We start from the raw sequence: 14485 nt of genomic DNA, 5'->3' as shown, positions 1-14485 counted from the left end.
GAATGCTAACATACAAACTCCATAGGCACACGGGCTAACAATTAGCATCTAGTGTATGTGGCGGTGTTGTTACCCTTTAAGCTACGGATATCTGAACAGATATGGTGCTGCAACTCATGTACACAGACCATATAATAATACTCACAGGCATATATTATTTATCCTCTGCGAAGAACGACTAATATTACTGCCATAATGAGAAAGTGAGAGAGGAACTGAGCCTCCAGTACAGTAGCTCATGTTTATCTTATACTGGCCCCAGGTGGCCAAGGCGCACACACCAGAATGAGCAGTACAACTGACGAAGAACGTGCGTCCAAAAACAGTCTAATTCTTTTTAATTATATTTAATTATGTCATAACTATGTTTTTATAAAGTATAATATTATAGAGTGCTAGGGTTAGGTTTTTCATTTAAAAAAAGACATGATTTTTTTTTTTTTTTTAGGAGGCTGGAACAGATTAATGGCATTTCCATTGATTTCAATGCAGACAGATGATTTATGACAAAAATATTTTGAGCTACGAGCATGGTCTAGGAATGAATGAAACTCGTATCTCAAAGCACCACTTTTATGGGTTTTTACAGTTTATCGCCAAGTCTGAATTTAGAGTTGCACACCTTCAGTGTAGTACCACGTTGAGCCACAACATGGCGGGTAGCACTGAGCTCAACTAAATGTTGAAACAATGTAATTAAGTGTCAAAAATTTTTGCTTGTACACTTAGAGATTTTTCTTAGAAACTACTTTGCCTTTTTAGATACACCCCCAGTCTTTCCTATGCGATTATAAGTGGATTGCATTTAAGTTTGGAGTGTGCTTAACATCCACTTAATGTGTTTTACCTGGATGATGAGGCTGTAGTTGCCCTGGGAGAAGAGTGGTGGGTTGTCGTTGACGTCAGAGATGTCCACATTGACCACGGCGGTGCCGGACAGCGGCGGCGTGCCGTTGTCCACGGCCAGCACCGTCAGCGTGTACCCCGACGTCTAGAAAACAAGATTAACATGCGTTGATTGAAACATGAAAAAACACATCTACACACCAATCCTTTTTCTATACCGCTTTTTCTTTGTATTGAAAGAGAAAAAACATTTCAAAATTGGAAATCGGCGAGTGATAGCATTTCCGAGACTATCATTTGCGAGAAGGTGAGAAGACACTTACATGCCGACTTGTTGTCAAGAAAAGAAGCTGCAAGCCAAGAAGTCAAGGTAAAGTGGATTTCAATATTTATTCTTCATTTTTGTAGCAACCTGACTGTTAAAGTTAAGTGGTTTTGTGATTTTCGACTGTCTGTGAAAGCACCAGAGGGACTTGTGACGTGACACTATGTGCTTGTCAGTGTAGCGTGGCGCAGAAAGGACTGATTGTCGCTACACATTTATCCATCCATCCATTTTCTGAGCCGCTTCTCCTCACTAGGGTCGCGGGCGTGCTGGAGCCTATCCCAGCTGTCATCGGGCAGGAGGCGGGGAACACCCTGAACTGGTTGCCAGCCAATCGCACAACCATTCGCACTCACAGTCACACCTACGGGCAATTTAGAGACTCCAATTAATGCATGTTTTTGGGATGTGGGAGGAAACCGGAGTGCCCGGAGAAAACCCACGCAGGCACGGGGAGAACATGCAAACTCCACACAGGCGGCGCCGGGGATTGAACCCGGTTCCTCAGAACTGTGAGGCTGACGCACTAACCAGTCGTCCACCGTGCCGCCGCTACACATTTAATTAAGATTTATTTATTTATTTTTATTTTTTTTATAAATCTTGTGTTATTTCCCTATGAAACACAAAAAGAGAAGTTTTTGTTCATATTGTTTGTAATATAGGTATTTCTGCTTTTCGTGTGCTCTTCTTCACTTAAAAATGAGAGTCTCCCCTCTGACCATACATGCCAAGCAGCTCATGCTGTCCTCTGCTGGTCGGAATTAGACACTACATCTCACTACTCCATCACATTTTGTTTTTCCTTCCCTGTATGCCAGCCGCAGCTGCATTGAAATGAGCACGACAGTTAAGCTTGCTGTTTGTATTATTTCTTCTAGGAAAATTTTATATTTACAATGTCTTTCTACTTTTCAACATATAAACCCCGTTCAAGAGCCAATTAAGGTCGTAACTCAAGGTTCCACTGTGTGCGGTTTTTTTAAACATCAAAGACAACCTTGCTAGTATATTACTTCCCAAACGTTAAAGAGAATCTAGCATCTTCAACGGATAGGTGAGCATGTTTTTGTAAACATTAAAGACAATACAGAATGTTTTCAGAAACATCAGACCATTTAGTGTCTAAATGACCCTAATATATCCATTTCAACAAAGACATATTATTCAATGACTTTGACATACATTTTGTAAACGTCAAAGACTACAACACAAAACAAAAACTAAACAACATAAAAGTCTTAAAACTACCCTAACATACATTTTTGTAAACATCAAAGACAACCTAGCTAACTTGTTTTCCGAAACATCCAAGACAATGTAAAATATTCTTCAACAAACCCAGTGTGCATGTTTTTGTAAAGTCAAATAATCGAGGGTATTTTTCTAAACATCAGAGACAATTTTCTTAAATGACCATAACATACACATTTCAGTAAACATCAAAGATTATCTAGATTCTTCAAAAACGCTTGTCAGTTTTTTTAAAACATCAAATCTTGTCTTCAAAGACTCAAACATACGTGTTTTCATTAAGATCAAAGACAATCTAGTCTATAACTACCCTAATATATGTGTTTTGTAAACAGCAAAGACAATCTAGCTAGTGTATTTTTTCCCTGAACTTCTAAGACCATATAGAATCTTCGATGGACCCAGCGTGCATGTTTTTGTAATCAACAAAGACAATCTAGATTACTTGCCTAAACATCAAAGACAATTTAGCGCCTTAAGTGACCCCAACATACGCATTTCTATAAACAACAAAGACAATCTAGGCTCTTGAAGTAGACACATAAAATGTAAAAAATCAAAATAATCACCTGCTCCCGGTCCAGATGTCGGGCCACCTTGAGCTCACCTCGCAGCGGGTCGATGATGAAGGGGCTGCCGCCATTGCCGTCCACGATGGCGTAGCGCACGCGGTTGGACGACGGCCCGTCCGTGTCCTCGGCCATCACCTGACAGTCAAACAAAAGCTCATCGGTCACATCTGGGATCCATTACTTTGGTCTTAGAAGCGAGTGGCATGATGTTGATCACTGTAATGTCATACTGTCAAAACAAGGAACCAAACCTTATTTTTCAAATGTTTTTAGAGCATTGCGTTGTAGTAGGATATTTGTAAATAAATGGTGTATTATTAAATTCCTGAAAATATTTCATTAATTCATTCATTTTTTTAATCCAGTACAGTACATTTTTGTAGTTACAGTTGAGTTCTATTGAATGTTTCAAATATATTTGCTTTTAATCTTTAAGAAGAATCTTTAAATTTTCATTGAATAGTAAAGTAGTTTTTTATTTTCCTATATTTCAGTATAGTTGTGCATAATGTTACAGTGACTTCCAATAATATTGAATATACTTTTTAAGAATAGAAACTGCCTCATTTTGATAAACTTATTAGGCCTAATACCGACTGCATTTGGTTGTTGGTCATTATGGTGGTACTTGAAGAGGTAACAATTTTGTAAGGTGGTACTTGGTGTAAAAAGTTATAGAAGTACTGTTTTCATGTATATGTTCAGAATTCACTTAATTTTCAAAGTACAATGGTCTTGCAATGGGGTGCAGTCAGTCTGTGAAGCCGTCTCACCATCAAGACGGTCCTGCCCAGCTCAGCGTCCTCGCCTACGACAGCGGCGTAGACACGCTGGCTGAAGACGGGAGCGTTGTCGTTGACATCCGTCACGTTGATGTTGACGGTGGCCATGTCGCTGAGGGGAGGCGAGCCCCCGTCGGTTGCCTCCACTGTGATGTAGTACTCGTGAGAAACCTCGTAGTCCAGCGGCGCAATCACAAAGATGTCGCCTGAGGAACGCATAAAGACAACATTGTTACGACTGTCAATCACAGGACTGACACAAGGCCATTAATGCCTACTGACCAGTTTCAGTCTTGAGGATAACATCAAAATACAATTTAGTCATTAACAACCCTAACGTACGTACGTGCTTAAAACTGTGCATAATGTTGCAGTGGCTTTTTTTTTTAAATCCAGTATGGTACAAATCTTAAATACAGTTCAGTTGCATGTAACTTTTAAGTATAATACAGTTGCATTTAATCTTTAGGAAATAATTGCTATCCAACATTTATTTAGGTACAATATTAATTTCACTGATATGCAACACTTTTGTGGCAACACAGTAGCTTACAATAATATTGAATATACTTTTTAGGACAACAGTCGTATCTTGTTTATCGCGGGGGTTACATTCCAGGAGCTCCCCCCCAATAGATGAAAAACCCTGAAATAGCGACCATGCAGTATATATTTATTTTAGTTAAATATATTCTAAACTTTTATACATTTACATACAGAGTTGTCAAAGACCCTTTTTTCTTTCGACATCAACGCTCATAGTCAATTATGTCACATACCAGTGCTTGGATCCACACTGAACGCGCCGTGCTCGTTTCCGCTGACGATGCTGTAGCCGATCTCTCCGTTGGCGTCCAGGTCTCGACTGGTGGCCTGCACTCTGAGCACTTGTCCGCCCACAGCCGCGTCCTCGGGAACGGCGGCCGCGTACTCTCTTCGCTCAAACACGGGCGGGTTGTCGTTGATGTCCAGCACGGAGACCAGCACGCGGCACGTCGCCCAGAGACGGGGCGAGCCACGGTCCGTGGCACGGGCCTCCAGCTCGTACAGGGCCCGCATCTCGCGGTCCAGCGGCCGCTCGAGGCTGACGATCCCGCTAAGTTCATCTATGGCGAACCATCCGTCGGCGGAATCCAGCAGCGAATAGACCACGTCGCCGTTGAGCCCTGATAGGACAAAAACAGTCATATTTGGAAACTAATGAAATGTAATTGTAGCTATCTTCTGATTTTTTTTGTCTTCTTTTTTTTTTTAGAATACAGTGGTGCCTTCGAACACGAGTGCCCTGACTAAGGCCCGGGACATACATAAAGGCTGTGTTCACACTGCAGGGCATGCTGCCCCATTGTTTTTGTTAAATACAATCTTTTTGTGTTGTCCTTAACATTACAAAAACAAATATGACTTCTAATGTGAATGGAATGAGTCTGTGACATCACAGGCATGCGCACAAAACCTGACGTCACCTTGCGCATGTGCACAAACACAAGGCACCATATTTAATTGCATTACTTTCTATTCTTTTTGTTTTCTTCTAGTATTTTGGATTTTATACTTAAAATTATTTAATGTTTATATTTTTCTAACATATTTTTCAAATGGTTATTTATTTGTTCTTACTTTTTCATGACTATTTTCTAATGGTGTATTTAAAAAAAAAATTAAAATCATATTATACTTAAATATTTCATCACATTTTTCTCAACTTGTTTAATATTTACTCCATATTTTTGTATTTGTTCTTGAATATTTTGTATTGTTTTCTAATACTATACTTTGGTTACAGGTCTTTTGTAAATTTGTGTATTTTTCAATAGTTGTGCATTAATTTTGGGGGCAATATTTATTTTGGCATTTTTAAAAATATTTTTTATTTCTTATATCTTTTATTTCATTCTACTACCCTAATTTTTTGGTTCTTCAATAATAGCATATATTCTCGAAAGCTTTTGTCTTTTTAGATTATTTTTGATTATTTTTTCTTGGATTTGGTTTACTCGGATGGGACATTTTCACAATCTAAGGTGGGGAGAGAATACAGTCCCTTACCGCTGTCTGTGTCGTCGGCCTGCAGCTTGGCAACAAAGGTTCCCGGCTCGGTGTTCTCGAAGACGGTAAAAGCGTACGGGTCGGAGGCAAACTCAGGAGCATTGTCGTTGAAGTCGCGCACGGCCACGTGCACGTCGGCCTCGCAGAAGCGCCCGCCACCGTCCACCGCTCGCACTTTGAAACGGTGCTCGTCACGTTCCTCACGGTCCAGGGGCTTCAGGGTCTTCAGCTCGCCTGAAGGTGACACAGGGACGTTTAGGACACACTTTTGATTAGCAGTGAGAAAGTCCTTCTGGTCTCCATTGTTAACAGAAGGACACATCAAAATAGGGTCACGGCTGCATTTTGATGAGGTCACAAATAGTCAAGCAGACCCTTTTTTCACTTAAATTTCCATTCCATAGCACAGTAATGGTTTACATAACTAATCATCGGTTTCGGGCTCTTGGATAACCACTGAATTTATAGTACTTTATCCTGACATGTTATATCTGAAGTTGTCAAAAAGATTAGAGGAGTTGAAAGTAAAAAAACAAAAAGTATATATTAAATTATATTAAAGTTATTTTATATATATATATATATATATATATATATATATATATATACACATACACACACACAGGTATAATTATTATATATTCAAAATAAACACAAGCCGGGAGAGGAGCTAAACCTGCAGTACAGTATATCAGTAAGTCTGTCTTACACTGCCCCCCAGGCGGCCAAGTATAATATTATTGAATGTGATTTTTTCTTATTAAAAAACACATTACAAAAATGTGTTGATTTTTTTTTTGTGAGGCTGGAACGGATTAACGGAATTTATATTTATTTCAATGGGGAACGATGATTTGAGATTGAGTGATTTGAGTTACAAGAGTGGTCACGGAACAAATTAAACTTGTATCTCAAGGCACCATTGTATATACTTTTTGGGCCATTCCCGTTTGGTAGTGTTCCTTGAGGTATTTCTAATGTAAAATATGTGCCTTGGGTCAATAAAGGTTGGAAAACACTGCTTTACTACCGGATTCTGTGCCATTGAAAAAGCGTCACTAGACGGAGCTATTAGTACGGTCATATACTGTATATAAAAATGGTATCTAAAGTATGCTTGAATCCAGAAAAAAACATAATTATGTACATTTTCCAGCACCATACTGTGCAAAAAGCATCTAATGCATATAATTAAATCAGAAGGGTACACAATGTCAAAGAGTGCACTGATAAAAGGGAACATTCGTGCCTCTTAAAGCAGATTTTCCCATCTCATACACTATAATTTATACATTAATGGCACCTTTATGAAGACCCACCTGTGTGTCCAAGATAAATGTAGGGGATTTGAGTTTAAACTTGAGGTCTTATAGCTGATAGCTTATGTGCTCTCATGCTTTTCACCTCATTTTGAAAAAACAAACTCACACACGCATGCACGCGCGCGCACACACACACACACACACACACACACACACACACACACACACAGTAGCCAGATGGAGTGTGTGATTTAGGGACTCTCCCAGTAGGCATTATTTGCAGGCAACAAGTATAAACGTCATAAATTCACCCTAAGTACGCAACTTGGGATTTTACTGCTGCCTTGCCCCTTTTTTTTTTTTTTTTGCCCTAAAGGGAAATAGTCTAGGCTGGTTGCAACGTTTAAAAAAAGAAAAAGAAAAGGCACACAAAAAAATTAACTAGCAAATAAATAAGTGGGCACAAGGGTGTTTTGCTTGGCAGTTCATTTGGCCTGGTGCCGGATGCAGATAAACATTTGCAAAAAGGATTACAATATACTGTTGGTTAAAAGAAAGTTGTATCGTGTTGAGAGCAATAAAATAGATAATTGCATTTCACGCTCACAAATCAAACAAAATAGCCCCAAATCACAGTTTTGGAAACCCTGAGCTAACGTTTACAATTTCCTGGAAATCTCCACAACGTTAATATTCGAAAAATAAGTGCAGAAATGTAATAATGATAGATGTGTCAGCAAAATTATGTATCCGCCCAATTTCGTGGTAAAAGAACAGTGTCGAGGGCTAATTTCTTGTAGCTTTCCATACCCCTTTTTACGGAATTTGTCCTCAAAATGTCTACTTCAAACCAAATCGTCCAACTTCCTGCTGAATTTCAGTCATGGGGCGCTAAGACTTTTTCATGTGTTCTGTTATGATAGACATGTCCACCCAATTTTGGGCTGATCGGCGTGGAGGGCAATTTTTTTACCTTTTCATGCCCCTTTTTCATTGTAATTTACCCCCAAAATAGCTGCTTCAAACCAAAATATCCAACTTCCTGTTCAATTTCAAGCATGAGTCCTTGAGACCTTTTCGTGCCTCCTGTTATGATAGACGTGTCCACCCAATTTCGGGTTGATCACTGAAACTGGTGTCAGGGAGACTGATTTTCTTTAACGTTCCAGGGAGGTGCAACTAACTGAAATTACAGGCACGTGGAAGCCCGGAAAAATGCAAATCTTTCATCGCCTGCTGCAGAGGCCCCAACTGCAGATTGCAATAAAGGGTAGTTACCCGTCTCAGAGTCGATGAAGAAGAGTTCTGATCCAGCTCCCTGGAGCTCGTAGGATATTTGCGCATTTGATCGGATATCGGCGTCCGTGGCCGAGACTTGCAAGATTAGTCTGCTGGCTGGCGAGTTCTCAGGAACACTCTCGCTATAGAGAGACTAAGGGAGGAACCAAAGGAAAGACTGTCAGATTGGACTACAAGATGATAAGATTTGGTGTGAAAACGGTGGAAAAGTGGCATTACCTTTTCACACAAGGGGCTGTTGTCATTGGCGTCCAGCACTTTGACCTCCACCACGGCTTTGGCTGTAAAGATGCCGTCACTGGCCGTGACGTTAAGGAGGTAATAGTCCGTGGTCTCGCGGTCCAGTGGCTTCCTGACTAATACCTTCCATTCGTTCTGAATGTGCTCGATGGCAAACTGTCCCAGCGGGTCACCCGCTGTTGGATGAAAATACGGGTAAAGCTTAAAAAGAAGCATTTTACTTACAAGCTACGTAAATGATACTCCATGAGCGATATGAGAACGCAAAGCTAACATATTCATTGCAATTAAAAATATTTGTCACTCTTAGGGAACACTTGTAATCAATTATCTGAGCCCTGCAGTAAATTGCGAACCCCCCCCAAAAACGCAAGATATTGAATGGTCAGCCATCCATTGTCCGTACCGCTTTTGCTCACTAGGGTCGCGGGTACGCTGGCGCTCATCCCAGCTGACTTTGGGCAAGAGACGCCAGCCAATCGCAGGGCACATAAAGACAAACAATCAATTACACCTACGGGCAATTTAGACTCTTCAATTAACCTACCATGCATGTTTTTGGAATGTGGGAGGAAACTGGAGTATCTGGAAAAAACCCAGGCAGGCACAGGGAGAACATGCAAACTCCACACAGGCGAGGCCGGGTCCTCAGAACTCTTGAGGCAGATGTACTAACCAGTGGACCTCCATGCCGCCCGAAATTGAATGTTCACAAAATGAATAGTTTCAACTGTTAATACAGCACAAACTACTTTTATAAAAACTGATATGTATTTGGTACAACCTCAGGCTCTACTTTCCCTCTTTTAGTGTTAGCAGAAAACATCACCATCAACTCTTGCGTGACGTAAAAAAAAAAAAACATATCAGATAGCAACAATTTAAACATCAGGTCGGGCAGAAGAGTGTCGGGTGTTAAACTTCACACTCCAGCCTACCCTTATACTGATACTACATCCGCCTCTTTTTAGCATTAGCCCCTTTAGCATTAGTGGATAACTTCTGCGACAATTCTTGCGTGACGTATTGCCTTCAACACAACAGGGTATAAAAAGGTGTTACAATTGACACACCGGCATCCCTTATACATCTTTGATACCAACAATGACTCTACTAGCGTTAGCTCTAATTAGCATTAGCGGATAACCCCACCGAGAACACTTGCATGACATAAAATACTAGTTAGTCAGAGACAACTGCTTTTAACACAATAGGGCGGAAGAAGCGAGTGTTGGAATACCTAATACTGTATGTACCCTGTTACATCTGTAATACTACATGCGAAGTGGTAGCTCCCATTAGCATTACCTTATAACCACACCCAAAACTAATACAAACACACCTGTAATGAAGTAGTTGACTTGTCTGTTGATGTCCTCAGAGTCGTCATCGATGGTGCTGAGGATGGCAATGACGCCGCTGGGAGGAGGGTCGTCCTCGCTGACTGTACCCTTGTAGACCTCCGCCGTAAAGCGGGGTGGGTTGTCATTGACGTCGGCCACCGTCACTTCCACTCGCGCGCCCGCTGCATGCTGGACTTTGTCGCCCTGATCGGTGGCAAGTACGACGATGGTGTACTTGCTGCGCCTTTCGCGGTCCAGCTCCTTGAGGGTGGTCAACCAGCCGGTTTCTGCATTGATGGCGAAGAGCTCCGCGATGTCCGGAGAGTTGAGCTTGGCATCCAGGCTAAACAGAACGTGGCCATTGGTGCCTGAATCCAGGTCAGTGGCTTTGACTTGAACCACCTGTACCCCACAAGGGAGGTTCTCTACCACCACCGCCTGGTAAGGGTCTGACTCGAATATAGGCTTGTTGTCGTTGAGATCTTTCACTTGAATGTTGACGCTCACGGACACGGCAACATCATAGCCATCGTGCTGGGTTTGCGCCCGCAAGGTAAGTTGGTACCATTTTGTGGTTTCGTGGTCCAGGGTCTTCTGGAGCTTCAGGGCGCCGGTGTCTCTGTCCACAACAAAGACCTCGTTCTCGTTGCTCTCTGGAGTGTTGCCATTCACAAGGCTGTACAAAAGCGGTTGCTCGCTCTCAGCCCGAAGCACGTCGATCTCCGTGCCAATGGGTAGGTCCTCAGCGACCGTGTAGCGGTAATGAGGCTCGACGAACTTGGGCATGGGAGTCTCGGGCGCTACGATCTGGATGTACACCTGCACGACTGAATGTTTTGGCGGGTTCCCAGTGTCCTTCGCCCGAACAAAAAACGCATAGAGCTCGCCCTCAAGTCCAATTAAACTCTCTTTTGTCACAATGACCCCAGATGTTAGGTGGATTTCAAAGTTCTCCGCCACGTTCTCTAAGTCGGCTTCGATGGAGTACTCCACGTCGGCGTTGCTTCCCTCATCCACATCTGAGGCGGCGATCTTTACCACCGAGGTCCCTCGCTGCGCATCCGACGCAATGGTGACTTTGTACTCAGCTGCCCTAAACTGCGGCGCATTGTCGTTGACATCAGTGAGTACCACGTTGACTGTACAAAAGCCCACCTTGCCGCCTCCGTCTTTGGCTTCCAGACTGATGGGAATGACCTTCTCGATGCTGCTGTCGCGGTCCAGGCTCTCCAAGGTAAAGACGTTGCCATTTTCGCTGACGGTGAACTTGTCCTTGGCTACGTCGTTGACAATCCGGTATGTGATTTGCCCGTAGATACCTTCGTCGTCATCTGTCGCTTTGGCCTCGGCTACCAACGTACCGGCAGGAGAGTTTTCCACCAGCTCAACTGCATATTCCACCTGAGAGAAAGCGGGGTTGTGGAAGTTGGCACCAATGACAGTGACGTCCACGAGGGCTGAGCTCCAATAAACACCATCCGACACAGACACATTGAGATGGTAGAGTGGCTGCATCTGTGGCCGGCGGTGGTTTGAAATGACAATGGCGCCAGTCTGCTTGTCGATGGCGAAACTCTGGTCCTCGTTCCCGGAGACGATGGCAAACTCCAGTTTGTTCAAGTCGGAACTGTCGGCGTCCGAGGCTTGGACTTGGGTGACGAAGTGTCCACGTGAGGCCAACTCACTGACGGCTGCCTTATAGGTTGGCTCAGCAAACGTGGGTGCGTTGTCATTCAGGTCTGTGACGTCCACTGTCACCACAACGTCAGTAAATAGGGCCGGGACCCCTCCGTCCACAGCGCGGACCCTCAGTCGGTGCTGCTGGGTCTCTTCGTGATCCAGCACTTGGGCCATTGAGATGAGACCAGTGTCACGGTCGATGGCGAAGTAATCCGAGCTCTTTCCCTTCTCCTCCACCAACTGGTAGAAGATTTCTTGATTGTGGCCAGTGTCGAAATCTATGGCGTCCACTTGCAGCACAGACCTACCGATGACAGACGCCTCAGAGATGTTAGCGTAGTAGGATTTTGACAGAAACACCGGGGCGTTGTCGTTGATGTCTTCCAAGATGATGTCCACAAATACGTCCGAGTGCGCCCCAGTCAGGGAGTCGGTGGCCCGGATGTTCAATTTATATGCTGGGTGGGTCTCAAAGTCCAGAGGCTGAGCCACGTGAAGGACACCCGTGTTGAAGTCAATGGAGAACTGGTTGAAGGGGTCCCCCTCAGAGATGGTGTAAACGATACGGGGCCCCTCTGAGTCGCTGGCCTGCACGTGGAGAACGGGCGAGGGCACCTGGACATTCTCAGGGATTTCGATGTTGTAAAATGGTTTCTCAAAAATGGGGACGGCTTGGTTCACCACTGTAATCGGGACCTCTGCTTCCGCCGAAAGTGCTGGATCACCGCCGTCCTTCGCCACGATTACCACAACAAAGTTTGCGTTGAGGGATTCTTTCTCAAGTGTCTTCTTGATGGTGATTACTCCAGAGGGGTTAATGTCAAAGTGCTCCTGAGGCTCCTTCAGCTCATAACAGATTTCTGCATTGCGACCGTGGTCCTTGTCCACTGCTGTGACCTGTCGGACCACCTGGCCTTCTTCTGCATCCATCTGGACCAGGGCATGATAGGGGAGGTTCACAAATATGGGCATATTGTCATTGACGTCCTCCACCGTCACCGTCAAAACAACGTGGGCAATGTCTTCAGACGGGTCCTCCTTGGTGACCTCGACAACAACGTCAAACGTGTGCTGCTGTTCACGATCAAATGCGATTCCGGTGGTTGAAACAACACCAGATGTCCTTCCGATTTCAAAGCGTTTGTCAGGATTCAGGATTTTGTAGAACAGGGGCTCGTTTACTTGGTTACCTACAGCAGCAATGACTTCCAGTGTCTTCTTCTCGGACAGGTTCTCTGGGACAGAAGCTCTGTAGAACTCTCTGGTGAACTTCACCTTGCTCTCTTTGTTCTCCTTTAAATGGATCTTGATGGCGGCGACGCTGGCGAATCTCCCATCCGAAACCCTGACTTTCAGCTCATATCTGCTCCTAAGCTGGGTGATGTTCTGAATGGAGAGCACGCCAGTGTTTGCGTCCATTTTAAACTTGTCGCCGATGTTGCCCTCAGAAATGGAAAACAGAAGTTTAGCATTGGGTTTGGAGTCCAAGTCGGTGGCGTTAACTTTGAGGACTTCCACGCCCCTGTATGTGGGTACCAACACTGTCACCTCGTAGACCTGCTGGCTGAAAACGGGTGGGCAGTCGTTGACGTCGATGACCTCGATCGTCACGTTGGCCGCCATCTCTGCGAACAGCCGTGGCACGCCGAGATCATGGGCCTGCACCGTAAAGCGATAAACACTCCTCTGCTCATGATCCAAGGTGGTAGTGATCCTGACGGCTCCGGTGCTGGAGTCAACAGCAAAGTAGTTAAGGGCAAAAGGTTCCACGATCTGATAGACCAGCATGGCATTGCGGTCGCTGTCAGCATCTGAGGCGCGGATGACAAATGGTGCATTTTCTCGAGTGAGAACGACACTGTTTATGGCGGCTGACTCGCTGACCACGCCGCGGAACTCCCGCTGGAGGAAAATGGGAGCGTTGTCATTCTCGTCCTTCAGGTGAATCACCAAGGTGGCGTTACTGGAGAGCCCCGCCATGTTGGTGCCCTGGATGACGAGCTTGTACTTGGAGGCCACCTCGTAATCCAGCTCTTTCTGCGTGACCACCACGCCAGAGTTGGGGTTGATGTCAAAGGCGTTGCCCGTATTTCCGCTTTTGATTTGGTAGAAAACCGATGACTGGCTGACGGCCGCCACCGAACTCACGAAGCTCCCCGGGGCGGCCGACTCACTGATGTAGGCAGAGAACTCTTTCTCCGAGAACCTGGGGGAGGAATTGTCCGAGACTGTGACGGTGATGTGGACAGTGGTAACGGTAGACAGCGGGGTCACCCCACGGTCAGTTGCCTTGACAATGAGCTCGAAGCGGGTCTTGCCGCTACGACTCAGCTCTTTAGCCACTGTAATGGTGCCCAGGACGGGGTCTACGGCGAAGGTGTTTGCCACGTTTCCTGCCAGAAACAAAGAAAACGAGGAAGAGATTTAGCCCTTGATTTTCAGATACAGTAAAATGGTATTTTGACATACGAATGCCCCAAATTAACAAGTTATGAGCCGTTGCTTGGTTGATTTTTATTTTTTATTTTGTTTGCTTTGTGTTGCAAGCAAAAAGTTATGAGTGAAGTGCAAAAAGAAGTGAAGGAACTTAAGTACCCTAATGCACCTCGCCTGTGGGCAAGGAGAGTCACAGTTGCTGATGCACTTTTGGGCGTTTATTGAATGGGACATACATAAGAAAGAACAACAATCACAAGGAGCGACTCTGTCCCCAGCTCCTAACGTCACTCACTAAGCCACAACCACACCAATACTAGTACTTACAGTAAGTACACTTAATAAATCCGTTTTATTCCTGTACCTTGTCTTTTTCTATGTTTTTATACCATCCATC

General features: G+C 44.2%; 1 protein-coding gene across 9 annotated transcripts in view; it reads right to left on the bottom strand.

Moving 5' to 3' along the window:
* The window catches only part of fat1a (FAT atypical cadherin 1a), an 85619-nt gene that overhangs the window by 14960 nt on the left and 56174 nt on the right, over positions 1 to 14485 (bottom strand). For all 9 annotated transcript variants that reach the window (XR_009768837.1, XM_061680395.1, XM_061680396.1 and 6 more), the window contains 8 exons: positions 9972 to 14045; positions 8609 to 8805; positions 8369 to 8522; positions 5829 to 6062; positions 4559 to 4945; positions 3771 to 3985; positions 2995 to 3132; positions 848 to 991 (listed from right to left, as the gene is read on the bottom strand). Coding sequence is in view for 8 of the 9 variants with exons in the window: in XM_061680395.1 (XP_061536379.1) it covers positions 848 to 991; positions 2995 to 3132; positions 3771 to 3985; positions 4559 to 4945; positions 5829 to 6062; positions 8369 to 8522; positions 8609 to 8805; positions 9972 to 14045 (5543 nt within the window). In the remaining variant the exon portion in view is untranslated. The remainder of the gene's footprint in view (positions 1 to 847; positions 992 to 2994; positions 3133 to 3770; positions 3986 to 4558; positions 4946 to 5828; positions 6063 to 8368; positions 8523 to 8608; positions 8806 to 9971; positions 14046 to 14485) is intronic.

The sequence above is a fragment of the Phycodurus eques genome, chromosome 6, assembly GCF_024500275.1.
Source record: "Phycodurus eques isolate BA_2022a chromosome 6, UOR_Pequ_1.1, whole genome shotgun sequence".
Taxonomy (NCBI): domain Eukaryota; kingdom Metazoa; phylum Chordata; class Actinopteri; order Syngnathiformes; family Syngnathidae; genus Phycodurus; species Phycodurus eques.
The sequence above is the reverse complement of the archived record's forward strand: the minus strand, read 5'-3'. Positions and strand labels throughout refer to the sequence as shown.